Source organism: Rhinolophus ferrumequinum, chromosome 3 (assembly GCF_004115265.2).
Source record: "Rhinolophus ferrumequinum isolate MPI-CBG mRhiFer1 chromosome 3, mRhiFer1_v1.p, whole genome shotgun sequence".
Classification (NCBI taxonomy): Eukaryota; Metazoa; Chordata; class Mammalia; order Chiroptera; family Rhinolophidae; genus Rhinolophus; species Rhinolophus ferrumequinum.
In genome coordinates, this window is record NC_046286.1 from 22,738,707 (window position 1) to 22,758,878 (window position 20,172).

At 34.2% G+C, this 20,172-nt stretch overlaps 1 protein-coding gene across 2 annotated transcripts in view; it reads right to left on the bottom strand.

Moving 5' to 3' along the window:
- HMGCLL1 (3-hydroxymethyl-3-methylglutaryl-CoA lyase like 1) overlaps positions 1–8,731 on the bottom strand; it is a 142,459-nt gene extending 133,728 nt beyond the window's left edge. The window contains exon 1 of one of the 2 annotated variants that reach the window (XM_033103643.1): positions 8,381–8,731. In XM_033103643.1, the coding sequence (XP_032959534.1) occupies positions 8,381–8,488 (108 nt within the window). In that variant the 5' untranslated portion in view covers positions 8,489–8,731. The remainder of the gene's footprint in view (positions 1–8,380) is intronic. The other variant, XM_033103642.1, reaches the window with a different exon arrangement.
- Between the last annotated feature and the right edge of the window lie 11,441 nt (positions 8,732–20,172).

Consider the following 20,172-nt stretch of genomic DNA (forward strand, 5'->3'; position numbering starts at 1 on the left):
ATGGGGATGTAGATTATAGCATAGGGAATATAGTCAGAGTATCGTAATAACAAGTATGGTGTCAGATGGGTAATGGATTTATTGGGGTGATCACTTCATTAGTTATCTAAATGTCTAATCACTGTTTTGTACACCTGAAACTAATATAATATTGTATGTCAACTATAATTGAAAAATTTTTAAATGTTTAAAATATATATAAACTACTAAAATAAAAAATAAAAGATTAAAATTACATGAGATAGTCAAATAAATTAAAATACTAATTCAGAACTCAATAAAAAAGAAAGATTATAATAAAAAAATAGAAATCAGGTGTTACTACATCACGTATGCACATGGAGACACAAGCATATGCATATAGACAAAAGGATCAGCAAAACCTACAAAATTATTTTTGAATAAATTGAAAAAATATGTGGACTGCTAAAAAAGTTCATTGAATGAGTAGATGAGTAAGACTGATTAGGAATAAATGAACCAGGAATGAAATGAGGCAAAGCCAAAGATAAGATTAAAAACGAAAAAGTTAAGAATATGCCTACCAATTTCATGCCTATAAAATGGAAAGATTTGAGATAAACTTGTATCAATCGAGATAAAATATTATAAAGGAATTATAATCATCCATTGGTTCATTCAACAAATTTTATTGAACTATGTTACACATAAAGGAGTAAATATTATATTGTTTCTCTAAAGCCAGATACTGAAGTTGGGCATAATATTACTTTTCATATTATTTTAAAACTATCTTCTCTATCTTTCATCATTTTTATTTATAGTGAACAACATTGGAATAGTCTGTATTTCCATGAAATGTTACTTTTTTATAAAGCAGCCAATCTTTATATTTCTTTTTTGAACTTTAAATTGTCACTCTATACAAATGTCCAGCTATAAGATGAGTTAGAGGAATCTAATGTATAGCATAATGATTAAAGTTAATACTATATCATATACTTGAAAGTTGCTAAGAGAGTGGACCTTATATGTTCTTCCCACATTAAAAAAATGGTAATTATGTGATGTGGCAACTGTTAACTTACACTATGGTGGTAATCATTTTGAAAGATATAAATGTATAAAAGCTGTACACCTTAAACTTGTATAATGTTATATGTCAATTATATCTCAACAAAGCTGTAAAAATAAAAAAAATACATACATACATACGTCCTCTAAGCAGTTTTCATACTGCCTGGACTGTAACCACTTAACATTTTTTTGTAATATGGTAAATAAATATATTTTGATAATTCAAATTATGTTGCATGATTAGTATTTTTTTTAAATTTCCCTGTTATATTGTTAATCTTTCAACTAGCTTGTCTGGAACAAATTTTCTCACTGAGAAAACAACCAGAAACACTGGGGAAAATATTAATGAAAAAACAGTTGTTTGATAGCCTAGAGTTGCCACGATAGTGAACACTTCAGTGGCCAATATATCATGCAGAAGAAAACATAAAGTGGTGACACCAATGTTCAGTATGCCTTTCCTCCAGAGGCATTGACCAATTCTATATTAGCAGCTGGGAAGATCATCAGAGCTTCCAGGAGCCTTCCAGGAGAGACAAAGGCGGAAGTATTTTGAGTTTAGCTTCCAACCAGGAGGGGACATTCTGGTAAATACCTTAGGCCTTTTAGTTAGAACCCCTGATGTGCTACAAAATAAAAGTAAGCGTGAAGAGAAAATGGCAAGCTCTCAGATATGAAGTAGGTCTAGTCTCACATCAACTAAGCACCTGATTGTCTGAAGGTAAGCTGACTTTACATTTACTGTCTGCTAGAATCATTTATGTACCTCACACCTATTAGAATGGCTATTATCAAAAAGACAAGAAATAAGTGTTGATGAGGGTGTGGAGAAAAGAGAACATTTGCGCACTGAGGGAATATAAATTAGTGCCGCCGCTTATGGAAAACAGTATGGAGGATCCTCAAAAAAACTAAAAATAGAACTAACATTAGGTCCAGCAATTTTATTTCTAGGTATTTATCTGAAGGAAATGAAATAACTATTGTAAATAGCTATCTGTACCTGTATGTTCATTGCAGCATTATTTACAAGCTAAAACATGAAAGCAACCTAAGTGTCCATCAGCAGATGAATGACTAAAGAAAGTGTGGTGTGTATGTGTATGTGTGTGTGTGTGTATATATATATATATATATATATGTATATATATATATGTATATATATTGCATATATATATATATTGCATATATATATAGCATATATATATATTGCATATATATATATATATTGCATATATATATATATATATATATATATATATATATATGCAATATGGAATATCATTCAGCCATAAAAAGAAGGAATTCCTGTCATGTGTGACAAAATGAATGGACCTTGAGGGCATTATGCTAATGAAATAAGTCAAACAGAGAAAGATAAATACTGTATGATCATATATATAAAATCAAAACAAAACTCAAGGATACAAAGAACATATGGTAATTGCTAAACATAGGAGTTGAGGAATAGGTAAAATGGGAGAAAAAAAAAAGATAATCCTTTTTGGAGAAGGACAGAATCATTCAGAGCCTTTAAATATGCCTATAATTTTTTTTCATATCAGGTGTCAACATAAACTCAAAAATGAACAGGCATTCCAGGCAGAAATATATATGAAACAGACTCATAAGAGTTTTGAATATTGGAGTTATCAGACATGGAACTTAAAATAACTCTGATGAATATTTAAGTACTTATGTTAATAGGGAGAATTGTGGCAGAGAACTAAAAAATGGTTTTAAAAATCACACAGAAATGTGTTATCTCAAAAATATAACTAAAACTAAGAACTCAATAAATTAGGTTAACAGCAAATTAGAGAAAGCTGAAAAGTGAATTCGTGAAATGGAATACAGGTGAGAAGAAAATATTCAGACTGAACATGGAGAAAAAAGAATGGATGAAAAATACAAAAATGAGTGTAAGAAATAAATGCAAAAAAAGGTAAATTCTGAGAGTTTGCAAACTATAGGCCCATATGGAGGTGGTTAAAAAAAAACACAAACAAAACAAAACAAAACAAAAAAACAGAAGCAATACTGGAAGAGAAATGGTTGAAAAATTTCCAAAACATATGAAAGCCAACAATCATCAAGCCATAGATCCAAGTACTATAAACCATTAGCAGATACAAAATAAATAAATAAATCTAGACACATCATACTTACACTGTTGAATCAAAGACAATGAAAACAGAACAAAAGATATCAAAAAAAAAAAAACAAAAATAAGACTACTAGCTGATTTCACTGTCTCTGTCTTTCATTGTGTGTATTGAGAAATCTGCACTTTTTTTTACCGCTGTCATGTATTTTAATTCTTTCTATGAAATATATATTAATAGTCAATATTCATTTATATTTATGCACATATAATTATATATGTGTATATGTATACATATGTATCAAAATAAATGTAATTTCAAAGAAAAACTGAAAGAATTCATCAGATTTTTACTCAAGAAAATATTAAAGCGAATACGTCTATTTGAAGGAAAATAATTTCAGATGGAGAAATAGAAATAAAGGAATGAAGAACAAAAGAAAGAAAAAATATATGCATAAACATAAATGTATATATTGACTGTATGTTTATATTACAAGTATACCATATATAAAATTAATGTATACACCAATATGAAAAGCAGAAGGCAGTAAATGAATTATTTGCATTATTAACAGTTACAATAGTACTAATTTATATAACATTTTAATAAGTCAAGGTTGTATGTTGACATAGATAGCAACTAAGAGTGCAGTTAAAAACAATATATAACAAGCTAATGCAGGGGGGAATTAATAATAAAAATACATAATTTCAAAAGAAGCCATAAAATTCTAACAAAAAAGGGGTAAAAAGGAACCAAGACCACGTTCCTCCCCAGTCATCCGAAGGTATTTAGTAAAGGTACTAACAGCTATATAGTTGCAAACTAAAAAGTACTCATATATACTAACATTATCCTGATTATTTTTAAGCAGAAATATAATACTCTTAGATTAATTCCAGAGACTCTTTAACACCAAATACTTCCGTTTGAATCATAATTTTGGTTGACATTAAAAATAACATAACATAGGATATAATGTACAAACACTATTTATTTAATCTCACATAATCTACAACTTGCTTTTATAAAGATAATGCATTTGAAACACTGTGTTAGAATTTAGATCTTTGGGAGGTTTATTATTGCAATGGAGTTTTAATATAAGAAGAAATTTAGCTACTGCATAAGCAGCACTTGGAAATCAAAGGGGGATTGCTCTACCAAGAAAGTTAAATATAACCAAAACTTAAAAATACACTAATTAAGCCAGCTTCATCATACTCATTTTAACAGGGACAAATGTAGAAAACAAAATAGACACTCAGAAATAGCTTGAACCAAAGAACGATTGATCTATTATGGGAATCTTTTGCAAAACCAGTGTCAGCAAAAAACCAGACTCAGTATTTAATTAATGGAGCTGTGGTAGTATAAGCTTTTCATGTACATTGACACATTTTTTTTATTTGGTAATAAAGTGTTAAACCTCAAATGTGTGCATTGGTATTTACACATATACATGCCCAATAGTTGATGTTATCTTAATAATTTATCATGGATACATTATTATCTCTAATGTGTAAAATGAAAATTTAAGATCCAGACAGGCTATTGCCTACACAAAATCACAGAATAAATTGGTAGCAGAAAAAGGTCTAGGTTTCCAATCTTCTGTTATCTAACACAAGATTCTTTCAAAAATACAATCTATCTGCCCCAACTGCAACCCAAATATTTCAATCACAGGGGGTCTATTCAGGATTCTCTCTGCCAGATTTGATGTTGAACAATTGGCTAAGCACTGTGCTGTCTTTTCACAGCCTCCAGAAGCCATTTTTAACCCTTCTCCCCATCAAAGCATGACTAACTACGTTCTCTGAGATGAAAAGGTAAGACACAAACAGTAATAACATCCATCTTCCATCACGAAGACAAAACTCTATTGACACCGGGTATTCACTTTCATCATTTTAGCATCCATTTGACATATACTTATCATTGTACCAAAACACACCAATCATTGCTTTGAACCCTGAAAAGTGCTAAGAAGAATTTCACGGCCCCCATAAGCATGAGATGCTTACGGCCTAGAAAGTTAAACATTCATTCATTCTTTCATTCAACAAGTATTTATTGGTTACCATAAACTAACCAGACATTTGGTTAGATGCTCAGAATCCTATGGTGGATTTTTTCCCTTGTATGATACTTAGAATCTGGTGGGGAATTAAATATCAAATCATCACAAAAATATATGTTATATATAATGATCAGTGCACTGTGCAATATACGATAACAAGGCTGCTTGCCTTGAGAGTCTAAGAAATATTTCATGAGAACGAACATTGGACTTGTGATCTGAAGGGTGAATAGAAGTTAATTAGCTGAAAAGAAGCTTCCTAGCAGAGGGGAAAGCAAGCAAGGACTGTGTTTCCAGAGGAAACATTAGAGAACTTAAAGAAAGCCACTGTGGTAAGAATAAGAGAGAATAGCTTAAGAGGATATTGCAGTGAGATGCAATGAAAAGATCATCTGAAGCTTCAGAAATCACATTAAAAGTGTCGGTGTTCATTCCTAAAAGTAATGGGAATTCATAGAAGGTTGTGAAATGGGGTGAGCATGATTCTATTTGAAAGAGAGAACGTCTCCCAACTACCTATAGACAGCGGGTTGAAGAAGGACTGCAATAGTCTAGAAGGCCATATGAGAGTTAATAGCATTTTAAAATTGATAGTAGCAGTAAAGTTGGGAGAATAGATGGATTTGAGAGAAATTCAAGAGGTAAAATTCAGGACTCAGTCGTACTTTGAATGTGGGGAAATGAAAATGAGCTCTTGCCTTGTGGTTTGCAGGACTGAATGAACTGTGATAGTGTTCGCTGTATAGGAAACGGTGGAAAAGGTCTGGGGTTCTAAGGGGAGAACATAAATCCAATTTTGGAAATGTTGAGTTTGAACTGCCTTTGAGATATCCAAGTGAAAATGTCAAGTGAGGAGCTAAGCATCTGGACTAGAGCTTAAGAGAGAGATGGGAATATAAATCTGGAAGACACTGATATGCAAATAGTAACTACGACTCTGTGTGTGGATAAGAAGTCATGCGGTACCTGAATATTGACACAGATACAGGCTACTGAGCCAGTTTGGTTCCAGATTGAGGAACCAGAAAGGTAGGGCTTAAAGCACTAAGGGTGTTATTAAGCAGAAGCAAAAAAAGGAGATACATTTCAAAGAGTCAGGTGTCAATGCTGCTGTGAGTTTAAATAGGACAAAACAGAAAAAAAAATTACAATTCAAGAAAATTGGGTATAAAACAGAATTATGTAAAAAATGGCACAGAAATGGGCATTAACTCCGGAGGGATAAAATGTTGCTCAAAAGAAGTGATATTTAAGCTCTGTTTGAGGACGAAAAGGAGGAGTTTCCTAGGCAAACAGTTGGAGGATAAAAAAGGCAATTTTAGAGAAGGTATAGGTATTCCTCAAAAAGGAACAAACGATCTTTATTAGTCTGATGGATATCAAAAATGCTATTCTCACATTCCTTGATCAGTCATCCTAATCATTTTTTTTTTTTTTTTTTTTTTTTTTATTGGGGTGACAATTGTTAGTAGAATTACATAGATTTCAGTTGTGCAATTCTGAATCACATCATCCATAAATCACACTGTGTGTTCACCACCCAGAGTCAGCTCCCCTTCCATCACCGTACATTTGATCCCCCTCACCCTCATCCCCCACCCCCCAACCCCCTTACGCTCTGGTAACCACCAAATTACGTTCCCCAGAATAATTTTCAAACCCCGTGGCCATCCTGTGGTCACCGACTGCCCTCCAATCCCCTCACCCTCCCCCCCACCCCCCACTCCCCCCGCCCATCTAGCAACCCTCAGTTTTTCTAATCATTTTCAATTGCCCCGCTTCCACATCCTAACTGGGCAAAGTAGACATCTTCACATAGCAGTCTAGCTTTGATCCTTGTCCCCCAAACCCCCCAAATCAGAACATGGCAGGGAAGAAAAAAATACAATGTTTATCCAGCAACAAAAGTTATATAAAGTCTCAGACTTAGGGAATATAAGTTAAGGATTCCTGAGTATATAACAGACTGAAAAGGAAACAGAAGACTCGTATTAGAAAAATCAAATTAGAATGTAGAAAAATTAAATAACAAGACCTGTGAACATATGAGAAGATAAAGAGTGAATTTCCCTCTCTTTCATCGTCAGCAAGAGGCTTTGAGTCAGATGACCACAACCATCTTTCAAGGAAATGAGGTGCAAAGTATCATTTTAAAAATCCACAAATGATAAATTTCAATTCGTAGATTAAAATTTCACATATTCATACAGTGAACTGAGAATACACAAAATTTAAAACTATAGGAAAATGGATAACATTAGCATAGTTGATTTAAAGTCAAATAATAAAGTTGTGCTTACCCACTAAAATATTAGAAGTTATTCTTTTTTTCACACTATAAATCAGAAATAAACTTTCTTTTGTATCTAGCCAATTTCACAACAAAAATAAAAGCAAAAAAAACCTCACAGGGTCCCTACCTTTTGCCACGTTTTACTATTCACATAATTATCATTTATTACTGTGACATTTTACATTTAAAGGGATATATATATATACATATATATGTAAATTTCCCCCCCTTACCTGCCTTTCCTGGTTGAGAATGTATTAAATCACAAGTATGTGGTACTATTATGTTGTTGTGTACAGGGGGCTTTCAAGAATCACATGGGATTAAATTTTGGCCTGAATTCTCTGTTATCTACAATTTTTTTCAACCAAGTGTGTTGCAGCTTACATACATTAAGGATAATTAATGATAGGATGAGGCATTTCATCCTACCACGTTTTCTAACCTTCTATGTTGGCTTCGTTCCTAATTTTCTGCCTCACATTCTGGCAAATCTGTAATCTTTGTTACACAGTACAAGGAGGAAACTGAAAATAAGGGCACTGTCTTTGGAGGAGTGCTTACAGCTATAAATGATATTATATCATGCATCCCTTCGAAAGGAAAAATCAGAGATGGAGCAATTTCCTTTCGGGGACCTGCAAATGGCCACAGGTAGGGATTTTGCTGGGTCTGCTATGTAGGGCGGGTCTACATGTTTACAGCACAGAGATGATAGGAAACCTTTTAAAGGGTGAGGCCTACCACGACAGACTGCTGCAGGCAGGGCCCTGATGTGCAGAGGTGACTAACAGGGAGAGAGGCCCGATGGTAGTGTGCAAGAGGGTGGGGACACCCTGGGCCGCGAGGTTGTACCTGCGAGGGGTCGAGAGCCCCTGCCACTGAATCCGCGATCCAAAGATGCTCCCGGAGTAGCTGCTGGTAGCTGAGGCAATGCTTCACAGCGGATGGCATATTCCCCATCGCGGGGCCCGGGCTGTAGTTGGCGATTGGAGGGAGCCCAGAAGAGAGGGATGCGGGGAGGGCACCGCGTAGCGAAACTGCGCCAGCCGTGAGCGCGCCCCACCCGTGCACCGGCAGCCGACACAGCCCTGCTCTGCGCACTGCGACGGCGCCGAGGAGGCGGAGAGCAGGACGTGGCCGCGCAGGGTACCCGGTGCGGTGCGGGAGGCACCTGTGGCGGGTGCTGGCAACACTGGAACCCGGAAAAGACAGAAAGGAACCAAGCCAAGGGACACGCAGGTGTGGAGCATTTTCCACGCTCTGCCGAACACACAAAGCTGACTTCATCTGCACACGACCCACTAACCGACTTCTCACCCGATTCAGATCAGATCCAGAAGGAAAGGGGTCTAAATAAAAGGAAGGGAGCGTGTGTTTTGTATTGGTGAATTTGCTCATTCCCACCTGCAGCCTTACGTGCTCAGTGTAGATTTGTTCAGCGTTGAACACACTTGAGTTTATATTTGATGACAATAAGCTCCATTTTAAAATATTTTGAGAAAGTTTGCAATGGTAAAACATATATATACAATAGTCTAACAAAGAAAATACGGAAGGTACAGAATTAGGGGAGATGTCACAGATAACTTGATAAGTAAGGAAGTTGGTACTTCAAATTAAGCGCTGAAATGGAATTGAGTTGTTTCAGAGATGCATGGCACAAAATAATTGAAGCCCTAAAAGTTAAATTCATTTGAACTGAAAAATCTGAAAGAATTCTTAGGATATTGGAATAGGAATGACCTTGGTGGGGAGGAGGTAGGAAATATAGCCCTGGAACAGATCTCCCTCTTTCACAAGTACACTTCTATCACATCGACCTTCTCTGAGACTCTTCAGAGCGTGTTCAGCAGCCTGAAACTGAATAGCTATATTCATCAGAAATAGTCTTGTGCAGCCAAGTGTGCATGGCCAGGGATACCGGTCAGCGCTACCAGTTGCTGCACCAAATATAAATCAGGAGCTGACTGATGCACACACAGTTGCACAAGCAGATGAAAGGGTCCAAAGTTCACCTTGTAAAATGTAGTATAAACACTCTTAGAGGGAACTTAAAACCCAGAATAAACAAACCACTTGTGAGGATGGTGAGAGTAACACTAGCAAGAGAAATCAGAGGTTAAGGACAAAAAGAGGCGGAGAATGGGAAAGGTATGGTATCACATGGATCCTTCAGTCCTGAAGGAACAGCCGTGAAAAGGACAAAGAAGATGAGGGGATCTTAGACCTCTCACAGCTTTGACTAATGGTAGTGAACTTAGAGAACATGTTCTCAACTGCCAAAGCAAACTTTAAATCTCCTCAAAGCACTAAAAATTCTAGTTATTGTTTATCTGAACATGACTATTTTATAGGAATATACTCATATATATACTCATATAGGGCTAAATATGTTTTCAGCACAGCTCAACGGTTTGTTAATCATTTTCCTACCACAAGTGAAATGCAGCATACAGTTTTCCTCAATGCCTGCTACCATTTTTCTCCCCTTGCTGTTATTCTACAACAGGGAACCGGGTAGTTGAGAGAATTTAAAATGACCCAATTTGAACAACAGCAATTTAGAAACGTAACCATAATGGAGTCAGTCATTCAAAACTTGAAAAATTTTTGACAATTTATATTAAAGTCAAACGTCTGAAGCATTACCTCTAAGATAAGCCAAATATTGTATGATCCTGTGCTACTAAGAAAAAGAACACCTGGAAATAAACTTTACTGCTTAATAGTTTTCTAAACATAAAAGGTTTTCAGAAAATTTCATATCCCAAAAAATTCACCATGGTAATCTAGTTTCTTTTAATCTTATAAATATGAAAATATTTGTTGACAGTTTTATTTTTATGCATTTCATATGGAAAATGCTCTAATCTAAAAATATTAAAATATAATTCCTGTAACTATCAAAACCATTAGCAATAATAAAGAACAAAGATCTTAAGAATGTTTAATCTTAGGAATAAAAGGGAGTGAAAATAGATGTGCTTTTGCTGGAGAGTACAGTTTGATGTTAAATCTAATCATAAATGCATAAAATGTATAAATTTGAACAGCTTCAAATAATCAACTTGAACAGTTAGTATCAGCGTTTTTATTATTAAAATGAAAATTCTCAATCTATATACCCCCATTATTGCAAATCTAAAAAGCTCTAGGTATGGTAGGTAATGTGCTCTCTCCCCATACGCTAGATTAGGAAACCTAGTCTCCAATGAGAACGTTAAAGAATCACTTGCTAAAAATCACAAAGTCAGTTGGAGTCATATCCTGATCTGCAAACCACATTACCCTCACTGTATCACAGGACTAAAATATTTGCATTTCATTGCATTTCAATCACTCAAACAGAGGAGGATACAAAAATTCATTTCAAATTAAAAGGAATTAAGTTCCCTCTTTTCTCTAGTGACTTTAAGTCATCTTTAATTTATATGTAAGATGTTTCACTTTACCTGTCTCTCTTCAATGGTTCTCGTCTTCCTTCTCTCCTTAACCTCCCACCTCAAGTCCAATCTGTCAACCAGAGACGTTAAACACCTCAGATTCATACCTTGTCTTTCTCTCTTCTTCTATTGACTTCTCTCTGCTGCGCTTCTCTTTGAAATGCACCCCGATAGTGCAGTAAGGGAAAGCCTAAGTGCTGGTTTTAGATTACCTGCACGGGGAGCCTGACCCCATCAGTTACTGAGTGACCTTCTGCAAGTTCTTTATCTATTAGAGGGTAATGATAAAGCTCCTACCTGACAGAGCTGGTACAAAGGTTACATGAGCTAGAATATATAAAGTACTCAACACACGGTCTCTGGAATATAGTAGGAACCCAATAAATGTTAGCTACTTGGTTTTCTGTTTTATTTTGCATTCATAAATATACACCGTACAGCCTGAGCACTTTTTGAAAATACATACCTGATCAATAAGCTTAAAATTCTTTGAGATTTCCCATAACCTTTGCAGAGTTGTTTCTTAAAATAATACACTCAGTTTTTGGGGTTTTTTTGATGACCTTTCCAGTCTCAACTCCTGTCCACTTTCTAAAGTCATCTTTAACTCCAGAAATATCACATCATGTGTAATTCCCAAAGTTTCAGGACTCTCCTATACCGTCCTATCATTCTATAATAATCGTGTTCCTTACTCTAGACATTTTGGGAAATACAGAAGATACATAAAGATATCAATTAAATCACCCACAATTCTAGAAATAATATAGTTTCTTTCAGAGAGAAATAAATTAATTTTCTGTCTATGCTTTTTATTATGCTCTTTTCATGTAACATTGATTTAAATTCTTTGAAACTATAATGCTAATGGCTATGGAACATTTATATACACATATATAGTCAAAATCATTTTTCAATAATCCCCTAAAGAATAGCCTTTTAATTATTTTTGACAGGGAGTTTGGCTATGAAAATATAATCATGTAAATGTCTGTGTAAATAATTATCTAATTAATCTTCCAAAAATAGCATGGCGGTGGAAATCTTTCATTAGGGTTGTATTTCTGTTAATTTCTATTTATATTTTTGCCAAAGTTTTGCTCCATATACACAGTATTCCCTTGTGTTGCTGATGATTTAAGTTTGTTTTTTTTTCTTTTTTTCTTTTGTGTGTGTGTGTGTGTGTGTGTGCGCGCGCGCATGTGTGTGTGTTCTCAACGGGAATCCTTTATGGATTATTAGTTTCACTTTTGTTTGGCCAGAATTTCTAATGAGCATAGTTTGACAGTTCTATTTATTTTTCCTATTAACACCTTAGCTTAGGGTATCATAAGGATATTATGGATCTGGAACTTGAAACAATGCACAATGGAACTTGGCTTCAATTTTCTTAGAGGGATTTAATTTTTCACTCACAGACTCAGATGCTGTCTGAGTCTCAGATGGAACTAAGTCTCAGATGGAACTTTTTCCATCTACTATACATGAAACCATCTTTAGAAAACCAGTGGTTCATGATGTTGCTCAATTAACTCCCTCTCCTCAGACAGCCATTGGTTTAGAGGTACCTCCCCATGTGTGAGCTTCTTGGCAGTATTTAGCCCCTGGGCATGTCCTTGATATCAGTGTTTGAGGAGAGAGGCATCGCTAACAGCAGCTTAGTCCTCCATATTTGCTAGAATTCTAACTTGAATTTTTTTGTATAGTTATTGTATTTGCACATATTTTTCAATACATTCTGGCATTCCTATCCCCTCCAGAAAAGTACAGATAGGAACCAAGAGATGCTGAACTGAACTAAGAACATTACATTTAACTCAGAGAGCCTGAGAATCTTATAATATAGTTCTGGTATCTTGAGTAATCCACAAGAAAGAAAACTAGACTGAAGCCACACACTCTTTATACCTATTCCTATTCTCCCCCGTTCTCTTATCCATATAAAATGACAACAATAAATAACAGAGTTGTGCTTTGCCTATATCCTAAACAAAGGCTCACAAAAGCAGAATGGGGATGAGTTTGTATTCCAGACACCAGTCAGCTCAAGATTAGTTGACTGACCATATCAATTCTCTCATATGCCAAGTCCTTGGGGGGGAGAAAGGTCCAGTTAAAACAGGTTATCTTGTGAGTCCCTTTGTCCCCAAAGATAAATATTTAAGGGTCTGTATGATGGCAACATGGATAGATCAGAAGCAAATGAAAAAAAATCCAAAGAGTAATAAGTGCCAAACTGGCATGTAGCCAAGGTACCTACTGGGCAGGGATCAAAGACACATGTGTTGAGTCTCAAACAATGATGTCATAGAACTTTGGCAAGTATCACAAGAGTAATATGCTCCAGCCTTAAACAATAAAAAAGAAAGAACAAAAACAAGTTGGTTACCAATACTGGATGATATTTAAGGGGAAGCAAAGCTTTCATCATCTCAGTTTTATTGCTAAAAAATTTAGATAACTTCTCACATACGTTATGTCTCGCTGATCTAAATTGATGGGAAGAATAACAGTGTTTAAAAACATTCTTGGCATTCAGTCACTAAAATCAAAGTTCTATTAACAATAGCATTGTTCTGAAACAGAACATTCTTTTGAGAATAAGTAATGAGATCTATTTTACCAAAGAACACTCCACCCCAGGTGATGGATACCTGGCAGTAGATACAGAAATCAGAACAAAGCTGCAGACCACATTTCTCCTGATGTAGGAGCCTATTTATTCTTTTACTAATTCAGAAGATTCCAAAAACATTAGCTTTGCCAAAAATATTGTATAATAAAAGATACAGACATCAGCTGTTATTAGTTCGTTAAATGGCTGCAGTATAAATAATTTTTGCTATTACCGTGTTTCCCCGAAAATAAGACCTAGTCAATCAGCTCTAATGTTTCTTTTGGAGCAAAAACTAAGATAAGACCCAGTGTTATATAAGACCAGGTCTTATATAAGACTGGGTATAATATAATATAGTATAATATAATATAATATAATATAATATAATATAATATAATATAATATAATATAATATAATACTGGCTCTATATAATATAATACCAGGTCTTAAATTAATTTTTGCTCCAAAAGACGCTTTAGAGCTGATTGTCTGTTTTGGTCTTATTTTTGGGAAAACATGGTAGGTATAAAAGTACATTTTAATTCCATACCTACAAACTCAGATTCTATTTGGAAAATATTTTTATCAATTAGTTGATATATTTTCATGAGTTATGGTAAACATGACATTAACAGGTGTACTATATTAACACTTATCCATGGACAATATCATTCTCTGAAATTGGATCAAGTACTACTGAATGAGAAAACAAGTCAGTATCGATTACAAGTACACGACACTTATTGTTTTGTATTGCACATAGTAGGTGCTCAATAAATCTTGGCTTTCTTTTTCCTTATTGAATCAAATCAGTCCACTGTTACGAAAGCATATATGATATTGCCTCAGTTAAAGGGAATGTGTACAACTCAAATTTAATGACTGCCATAGAACATTTAATCCACTAAAGAGATTTTAATCAACTAAAGGGATTTTTTTTTCAATTTGATACTCAATAGCTAGTGAGAAAATAAATATAAACAGATATGTAAGATATGCCTTCTTGACTTTAAAGATCTCATTCTAGTGATGACATCTAAACAAAACTAACTGGAAATATTAGATGTAGTAGGTGCATGTTAATCAGAGAAATGTTAAGAAATTAAACTCCAAAATTGTATAATCTCGATAAAAACACAGCAGGATTTGCATGTTCATCAAATGTTTACTGAGTGATTAATTGCATATAATTACTATTTAAAAGGGGACTATACTACTGTGTGGGGAATAATGATGAACAAGGCAGTCTTTAACACAAAAATCCTTCAAATTCGTAGTGAAATATGACGCTGCTCAATTATCTACAACACAGCAGTACGTTAAGTGCCAAGTGCTAATGATCAAGCTGAGAACCACAGAAGCAAAGGAAGTAGACTACGCATTTATTTGGGGAAATAAGAGAAGACATCAGGCATGTGCCACATTTGAGAGCACCGGGTAGACTGAGCCTATCCTGATGAAGGAAAGGAGGAGGGAGGAGAGAAAGATTAACTGATAATAGGCTACATTACGACCAAGAATTATCAAAACATAGAAATAACTTTCAAATGAAAATCTTCATAAAATTACCTGGTTTAATGATAGTTTAATCTTCACGATTATTTCACTGTGGATATTATAGGTAAAACGATCATTTTCAATTTTGCCACAGATGAGCATAAACACATAAATCTAACACGTGCTAAAGGGACTGATTTTAAAGTATCTATTTTGAAAGTCAGATACTTTTACTGAAAGTGTGTCATACCTGCTCTCCATGGGCAGGAGATGAAAAAAATCATATTTATGAAGTGACTAGCCATAGGAAGCACTTTGCTGGGTATTTTAACTTATGTGTATGAGTTATCATTCCCATTCAACAGGTGAAGAAACTGAAGCTCAGAGACCATGAACAACTACACGGAGGTAAAAAGGAAATGTAAGGAAGACCCAAATTTGTGTCTGTCAGAGCCTTTGCTCTTTTTCATCTCATGATTTTCAAGAATAAATAATCAAAAGGCATTGCTAAAACACAGGGTCATTTGTACCTCATCCCATCTTGTAGAAAAGGAAATCCTTACTCAGACAGGTTAAAATATTTCCATAGGAGGTTCCTTAGAGCTAGGACTTGAACTCAGTCTTTTGAGTCTGCATCGCACAAGATTTCTAAAATACATGGAGAAATCAATCTTCTCCTAGATAGAAAAACGAACGACCTTTTAAGGTTTGACTACATTAAAAGTACTGTTCACAGGACAACATAAGGTTCAAGAACACGCTTAATAACTTCAGCAGCTATGTATGTTTTGTCTTATTCAAGTGTGTAAGCCTCAGTTCTAGGTCTTCAAAGAAAATCTGCAGAGGGGTACTTCATCTTTATAATCATGTGTGGTGGTGGTGCTGCGATTTCTCTTTTTATAAGCCATTGAAGTTATGGACTTTCTATGGCCCTTAGTTTATCAAAACATCTGTTTATCCGATAGGAATTATGACTGTGGAGTTCTTAATCACTTTTTTTTTTCTTTTTGTTTTTCCACCTCTGTGACCTGGCATATGTTTACCCACATATCATTTTTTCTTTTTCCCTGAACTAATGAAGTTTTACTCTATCATTTAAGGAAGTTTTTTCAACATGGAAAAAATAGTTCCCTTTGCCAAGGGTTTCCCATAGCTCTCTTGGAAGTACAATTCTCTAAAGAATTCACAACAATTGATTGGATAATGAATTTTCTTACTAGAATGCCATCACTCCAAGAACATTTTTATTAATTTAAAAAAAAATGTAAGGGCAGAAAGTCATAAAAGTACTTTAATAACTAGCATTATTCAATGACCTGTGTTTTTCTAGCCTCAAATCTCTGCTAAATTCACAAATGGAAATGCATCAATATGGAATCATAAGAATTTTTAAGACAATAATCTATAGTTACTGTGTAATGCAATATTAGTGTTTATAACTTTCAAAAACTCCTATGTGATATTTGGATAACTCTTCACTCATTCATTTAAACTTTGAAATTAAAAAAGGTATAAACCCACACCAGAAGCACTGGAGGGGCTGGGGTGGAACAAGAGCCCTAAAATCATATTCTTGAGAATCTGCTCTTCCCCTTCAATCCGTGCTCCCATTAGTTTTCCTTCAAGGTCTTCTATTTATTTTGCCTTTTTACTCTATGTTGTAAGACACTTGTTACCTTATTTATGTTATTATTCCCTCAGAAACTGCCCACTAGTTACTCAACTACTGGAGATTTCTGATTCTTGGTAATTAATAGTTTGCTTAACAGAAGCTTAGAAGATACAGAGTTAATGCTAGCATTAACCAGCATTACTTGTGACTTTTTAAAAATGTTTCTTGACCTTTAAACTTTATCTTCAACAATAGAATAACTTAAATCGTTTTTTTTTCAAATTCAGCACTATTGATATTTTGGGCCTGATAATTCTTTGTTGTGGGGGCTATCCTGTGCATTGTAGGGATTTTAGCAGAGTCCCTGGTCTCTATCCACTAGATACCAGCAATCTCTCCTAAGTAGTGACAACCAAAATTATCTTCAGAGACTGCCAAATGTCCCTTGGCAGGCAAAAACATCACCACTGAGAACCACTGGTTTGAATAACGATGACTACCATCATGATAATGATAATGACAATGACCTTATTATATGCTGGGAACTATTCAATTAAGTACTTTATCTAATTCACAAGAAAGGTTCTGTGATTCCCACTTGACAGATGAGACCATTTGAGTACAGATAAGTTCACTAAGTCACTTAGCATCACATGGCTAGTTACTAAGAGCTGGAATCCAAGCCCAAGTGGTCTGACTTCAGAACTTACGTTTTTAATTGTCAGGCTATAGCTGTTTTGCAAGAATGAAATCCATCAAAAACTTGGATCATTTTAGGTTTAAATTCTTTTCTATAACTTCAAACATTTAAGCCTTGGAAAACAGAGTTCCTACAAATTCAAAACCTCTCCAGATAAGTAGGTTCCCTTACTCCCTTAATCCTGTTGACTGAGCTGTTGAAATTCCATCAAAGACCACATTTGCCAGGTTAAAGCTCAGGTCAAGGAGTAAGATTCCTGGGATCACATCCTGACAAAACCACAGTCATGAGTGTGAGACCCATGAATATTATAAGACTGCTTAAGTGTTTTATTAGTTTATAAGCATCATTTGAATATTAAGAGGATCTGTCTATTTGTATTATTATTAATCAGTTCACAAAAAATAATTAAAATTAGTTCATGGGATATATCCTATATCTCTTAGCATTCATTTTTTTTATCATCTTACAAATAATAGTCAGCAAAAATTAAATTTCTTTTTCTACCTCTCCATCTTAACTGTGTGTGGCAGAGGTGATATTTTCACGCAAAATAAAAACTATCATACAGCATAATTTATAAAGGTTGCAAAATTGTAAAAAGAAAAAAAGTACTCTATCTTCAGAAAATGTGATTTCTATTCTTTCTTGTTCTATAACCTTGTTTTGATTAGTTTCAGGCTGATTTTAAATTGTAAAAAGAATATAGTCTAATAAGCAAACTTTTATATTTAACCAAGCACAATTAATGTATTTAATATTAAATACATGGTATATATAATATTATGTCTTTCAAGCTTCCAGGCAAGTTGATTAAAATAATAATAACCTAAACTTAACTTACATTTATTGATTGATTTCTATGTGCCACTCACTATCTTAACAGTTCTTCATATATTAAATCATTTAATCCTCAACAACTCCTTTAAGTAGTTACCTTTAATATACCCATTTTGGAAGTGATGAATCAGAACAACAGAAAGATTAAAGAACTTGACCAAAGTCACATAGCTAGGAAATATTTAGCTGGTTTATAAACCCAAGCAGTTTGACATCAAAATTGTGCTGGTATCACTTCTGTATATTGCCCTCCTAAAGTGGAGAAATTATTGCCACATATTATATTAGTAGATAGATAAATTAAATCAGAAAATCGATGTTACTGAAATAGTAGGAAAAATGTACTTGGTCTCTTAAAAATTGTACCATCTATGAAATTCTTGGCAGCAGGTTAAAATTTTATCTTATGATGAAGTTAATAATTATAAAATGGTTTTGAATATAATGATTCTAAATTTGTACTTAGTTAATTTATTTTCCTTCTTCCCTTCTCACTAGCTCAAATGTCTGGGTCCTCCACTCCTTTCACATCACCAATGTCAGTGAGACCAAGTTTGGTTGGTTCAATACTGGGTTATACTTGTCCTGGTGTCCTGTGCTATTTAAAATTTTCTGAATTTCTCATTTTAAACAGACTGTTATTTAATAATTTTATTAAATAACTCAGGATGGGTTAAGGCGACCTACACATCGTACTTCCAGCTTCTGCCATAATCTCATTTTGCAGTGTGTAAGGCATTTGTTCTGAGAATGGCGTTCTCACTTTAACACATGGTTAAATCTGTAAGATGACCGGCAACAAGCCTCTTTACTTGATCTTTTCCAGATGCAACATATAACTATTATCTCCCTTTCAAGGACAGCATGCAAGGTGCCAGCTGATAAAATAAAATGTGCTCTGTAAGCAGCAGCAAGGGACAGCTAATTCTCTCCAGTCTCGGGCGGTAATGGTGGGAAAAGAAATCTATTCATCAGCCCCTGCTGGTCCCTTGGTCTTACCAGCTAGTTGTCCCATGATCCCTTCCTAGTTCTGTGAGAATCCTGAAGCTGTCAGGATAGCAATCCTCTGGGTCAGAGGGAAATATTGAAAATTATAGGCTAAGCCTACATGAATTGTGCAAAACAAAACACAGCACTGTAACAATATTCTTTTTTACTGATCACCTTTGATTTGATTTTAGAATATTAGAACCTTTGTAAACAACTTTGTAAATCAAGCTGTCTCTAACATGTATTGAATGGCTTTTTTTGTTTTGTTTTGTTTTGTAAAAGATTCTGCTAAACTATGAAGGCATTTTGTTCAAAGAGCTCAAAGTCTTTAATACTTATGTTCAATTAATAGGGTGCCCTAAGCTTCAAATTTTAAACATTTTAGCAAATTACATTAAAGCTTGTAAAGAGAAGTCTTTAATATTTATGCTTACTACTTCATGCTAAATGGTGAAAGTTAAATGATGTATAAGATTTATGGCTGAAATTGTATAATTGAGTTTTGTGATATCTTGAATTTTGGAAAGAATCTTTGGATAAAATTCTTATGTTTTCTTGGATAAATTAATATTCTTTATGGGAATGAAATTAAATGAGAAAGTTTATACTTTCACAACACTTAATCTGGAAAATATTCAACAAAGTAGATATTGAATAGGATATTGACTTTTACATTGAAAGACAGATACTGAATTCGAATAAAGTAACAAATATCCAGAGAGACAACTTGCTTGATGAGTTTATCTTGCAATTTTTTTTTGTTAAAGCAAAAATATTCTAAATGCAATTAAAAACACAATATTTTATCATTGGATTAAAATATTTTAAAATTTGAATAAAACATAGGAATTAAGAATACCTCTTATTTAGAAGATTTTCTTTTTTTCTGAGCTTACCAGGTACCTTGGCAACTGTGTTCTCAATAAAACAATTTTCTCAGTTAA